This window comes from Callorhinus ursinus, unplaced genomic scaffold (assembly GCF_003265705.2).
Source record: "Callorhinus ursinus isolate GAN/ISIS: 27379988/994484 unplaced genomic scaffold, GSC_fseal_2.0 scaffold2104, whole genome shotgun sequence".
NCBI classification, from domain to species: domain Eukaryota; kingdom Metazoa; phylum Chordata; class Mammalia; order Carnivora; family Otariidae; genus Callorhinus; species Callorhinus ursinus.
Window position 1 is genome coordinate 4,378 of NW_027399158.1, and position 4,240 is coordinate 8,617.

The 4,240-nt window shown below is 48.4% G+C and overlaps 2 protein-coding genes across 2 annotated transcripts; both read right to left on the minus strand.

The window, feature by feature from the left end:
• Nucleotides 1-431: 431 nt before the first annotated feature.
• Nucleotides 432-2,389, minus strand: LOC112819200 (spermatogenesis-associated protein 31D1-like). Its single transcript, XM_025866203.2, has 2 exons — nucleotides 1,032-2,389; nucleotides 432-486 (listed from the first exon to the last, which is right to left on the minus strand). The coding sequence occupies exons 1-2, from the start codon at nucleotides 2,266-2,268 to the stop codon at nucleotides 482-484; spliced, it is 1,242 nt and encodes a 413-aa protein (XP_025721988.1). The 5' UTR covers nucleotides 2,269-2,389; the 3' UTR covers nucleotides 432-481.
• Nucleotides 2,390-3,229: 840 nt separating this feature from the next.
• LOC112819201 (spermatogenesis-associated protein 31D3-like) lies at nucleotides 3,230-4,137 on the minus strand (the record flags this gene model as incomplete). The annotated part of the gene is made up of 2 exons (XM_025866204.1): nucleotides 3,230-3,339; nucleotides 3,420-4,137. Coding segments are annotated over 2 exons (828 nt in total), but the record flags the coding sequence as incomplete, so codon positions are not given.
• Between the last annotated feature and the right edge of the window lie 103 nt (nucleotides 4,138-4,240).

Consider the following 4,240-nt stretch of genomic DNA (forward strand, 5'->3'; position numbering starts at 1 on the left):
ACTCTGGCTTAATAGCTGGTCCTTGAAGGCCACAACTTTTTGGGGATCTCTGACCCTGTGTCTGTTCTGTCTGACACTGCTAAGACGGTTCTGGTCAGCACAGACGGCTTCATGGCTGCAGGACTTGATACTTGCCCGTTTCTTTTGTTGTGGCTCAGAGAGAGCCCAATAGTTGGAGGAATATCTCTGGGCCTGTAGTTCCTCCTGCTGCTGGCTTACTGCTGAGGCCTCAGATCCGTCACATGCCAGCTTCTCTTCTAGGACCTTCCCAGTGGTAGTCATGAGCTTGTGAGCTTCAGGAGGCCCATCGCTCACAAAAGTAGTCACACTTTCAACTGGGTCTTGGTGCTGCACTAAGGTTGACATGAACTTGCCTTTTTGCTGGGGACATTCCTGCTGCCCTGTGATTTTTTTCTTGGACTTGATCCACTGAAGAAAGTGCCTCATCTTTTTTCTGAAGTAACTTTCAGGAGGAAACTGTTCATTCTGTGACAGAGATGGGGAAGCACTCTCTAATTTTCTGTCCTCAACACGGTAGCTCTCCTTTCTGCCTGCAGATGTCCCTACTCCTGAGTCCTCACTTCTACATTTTCTTGCTTTGGAATCATCCTGAGGTCTCACTTTCCTTTCACTTTTTCTTTGTGGGAAATTCTTAGTCTGACACTTACGGAAGGCCACCTTAGAGTCCCAGGACTCCTGCTGCTGCCCCATGCTAATTCTGCTATCCTCCAATTGGACATGCAGCACCTGGGATGCTTCCAAGACCCCGCTGCAGACACTCTGGGACGGAGTCAGTGACGCCTTGGAAGTCAAGCTATCTGAAGTAAGGGGCATGTCAGTGGGACATCTTTGAGCCTGGTTATGCTCCTCACTCTCCAACTTAAACTTTAACTCACTCAGAAGCTGTCTTTTCAGCTCTGATAGCTTAGAATCTTGGGGAACCAGTATTTTTGGTGACGGATGTTCAGTGGTCAGGGCAGTTTCTACCTTACTCCTACTGACACTTCTCATTTTGGAGCTTCCCAACTCACTGGTTGTCAAGGTGTCACAAGATTGGGATTGAAGAGTACGGAGCTCCTCGGTGTCGAATATATCCGTGGACAGGTTGGACATGGCAAATTCTTCTAAATTCTTCTCCACCATCACTTTGCCCTGTACCATTTCTACTCTGTTGCTGGAACCCACATTCTCATGCCTTGGCTCATGTCCAGCCGCAGCTTGCCTTGTGGGCACCTCTGGGCCACATGTGTTTTCTGGTACAGTCTCACTGGGTCTGACCTGAGCTCCGATGCTGTGTGTAAGGGGCTGAAAAGTCTGGCTGCCACACTCAGGTATCTGGATACACTGGGCAGGACTATGGTCAGTGTGAGAGTGTGATGCCTTCAGGACCCCCCGTCCTGCATTGCCCACAGATAACATAGTAGGGAGAGGATGATCCAGGGTGGGGACTGAATTTGCTGTTCTCACCCTGTTTCCCAAAAAAGTTTTGGAGCTTCCCTCAAGGGGTTTAAAAAACTCAGCTTTGGAATCCACCCCAGAAATATGCATGGCTGAGGAGGGAAAGTCAACTTGGGGAAGAGGCCATGTTTTGGCTTCTCTCAACATAGAGAATTTTATGGATTCAAGAACCCTGAGGGGTAGACCCCACCTCTGACTCATGCGAAATCTTATAATATGTGCCTCTAGTACCTGTCGTGTATTGGGATCAAGAAAAGAAAGTCCTAGAGTGGTGACCTGGCAGTAAACCCTACCCACCAGAGTCTTTTTTGAATTTGTGTTTTCTGAGGTAGTCTGGGAACTCCCAGAGAAAGGCAATGTATTGTCATCAGCCAGCCATGAATAACACACACCTATAGGAATCCTACCCGCTGTGATCTGCCAAAACTTCTTGCTCATATATAATCTAAGAGCGCTTTTGATTTGATTCTGGTCTGTCTCCTTCCTTGAGACATTTAATAATTCATTCCCTGAGTGATTCCTTGAATGACACACACAGTTACTTGTTGTCTCCAAGGCAGCCCTGCGACCCTTCACTAGGTAGCATTCTGAGACCCTTTGTGGGCTCTTCTCTAGGATATACCCAAGATTCCTCCTCATATCCTTCCTTAGCTGGGACTTTCTTGGGACCCTCTCACGGAATCTTCCTGAGAGATTCAGTTCAGTCTTTGCTAGATCCTTGCTACTATGGCCCTGAAGCTCATAGAATTGTGAGTGAACATGTCTGCTTTTTCGCTGAGAGATTCCTGTTAATTTACACTGAGGCTCCATCAGTGCTAGGGACTCTAGGTTTCTACAGTCATGGGGGCAGGAGCATGGGATTACCTCCCTTGGACTATGTAACTCCCATGTGTCCTGGGGTTCACAGGTGATATGAAAATGGCCAGGAAGGATGGAGACTGGTACGTGGGCATGGGATGACCGGCTAACCAATGGAAGGTTGGGAGCTCGAGGACAAATGGTTTCTTGAGATTTCTGGAACACAGGGACTAAACCCCACAAGCTTTCCTGTTGCTTCTGCAACAGATGGCATTCCAGGTGTTGATGTTCAGTCAAGGTATGAGAGTCTGACTCATTCTTGGATCTATGGAAAGACACTCCACAGTCCCTAACCTGGGATGAAGAAGATGGTATGATTGGGAGGCGGGATTGAAAATGGGCCTGGGTGTTCACCTGAGTGAAAGGTAGGGGCTGGGATTGGAACAGGGTTTGAGGCAAGGGTTGGAGATGTACAGTGGGGAGAGGAAGGTGATGGGAACGAGAAAGTGGTGCAGATACTAGATTGTGCATTTTGACTGCAGAGGTATTATGAATTCCATTGAATAAGACAAAGTGAGACCCTAGTGGGGAAGTACTACTAGAAAACAGGAGAGTGGCTACTAAGGACTCACTGTGCAAAGAAGGAAGACCCCAGAAGAATAGGCTATATTTCTGAGGCAAGTTCTCCCCCAAAGACTTGACGTGGAGGAGCTGCTGATAAATGTGCAGCTGCTCTGGTTTGCCTTCAATATTCCAGCCAGTTTGGGGGGCTGTGGTGACCTGTACATCAAATGGCTGCAGCAAATTCCCTTCAGATGTCCATTGGTATTCTGACCACATTTGTTTGGAAAATGGCCCCTCCTCTTTTACTTTCTTCTTTAAAATCTGGAAAGCCATTCTATTCTTCATTTCTCTCTCCAAGAGTGCCTGGAAGTGAAGGCCAGGGAAAGAAATTGCACTGACCTCCTTGTGCTTAGTAGCAGAGTCTCTCCAGAGATAGGTTTCTGGTAGATGGAGGTGAACTTGCTCTTGCTGAAAATTGGAGTGTGCTGATGTGGGAAGGTACACGTTCTTGGCCTGAGCCTGACAACAGGAGAATTCTGAAACTGACAGGCTTGAGCAGTCACTACCTCTAATTGTTGGGACATAAGTGGACATCCTACCAGGGCTATCTGGAGATGACTTCACAGGATCAGGCTTCATTGAGATGGACATTGATTTAGATTGAGTCACAGTTAAAGTGCAGTCTGGCGGTGGTAAAACAGACAAGGTTGGTGGTGTATGATGACAAGCAAACGAATCAGTGGGATTCCTTGCCTGGGACAGATTTGGTAAGAGGGTGATATCTTGTGAAATGGTGGGGTCAAGAGCAGAGATGGTATTCAGAGGTAAAGTGGCCTCTAGTTGGACGACAGGATCCCCTTTCTGAATGTCATGTAGTAGGAGAGGGGGAAAGGCGAGGGGCTGGGGTATGGAATGGGTCACTGGGAATTCAGAATCCAAGGTATTTGGCTCTAGTGGCAGGGACTGCCCAGGGGGTGAGGGTAAGAAAAAGTCAGCTAAAGAGGTCACTGGGTTAGGTGAGAAGATAGTGGGGTGGGGTGGGGAAGGCTCAGGCAAAGGCACTGGTAATAGGTCTCCTGAACGGACTGCTGAGAAGTCAGGGAATGAGGTGAAGGATGAGTCAGTCACAGGAGCTGTGGAAACCAAGGGGATCACGGAGGGAGTAGCATCTTCCAGGGCCTCTGAGAACAGCAGCCGATTGACCTCAGCCGTTGTGCTATTACACACCTCACAGAAGGGATCTGGACATAAGAGTTGACGAAAGTGGATGGTATCATGATGCTGACCTAGGGGGCTGAGGAGACAGGAGGTACAAAGCTGCAGCCCGGACCAGAACAAATATATGTGACCCTGGCAGATCTGGCAAAGATAGCCCCCCCCCTCCCCCACCAACATCCCCAAGACTTTCACATTCTAACTC

Excerpts from the sequence above, each read along its gene's own strand:
- LOC112819200 (XM_025866203.2), bottom strand. The coding sequence starts at position 2,268 with ATGGAGCCTCAGTGTAAATTAACAGGAATCTCTCAGCGAAAAAGCAGA.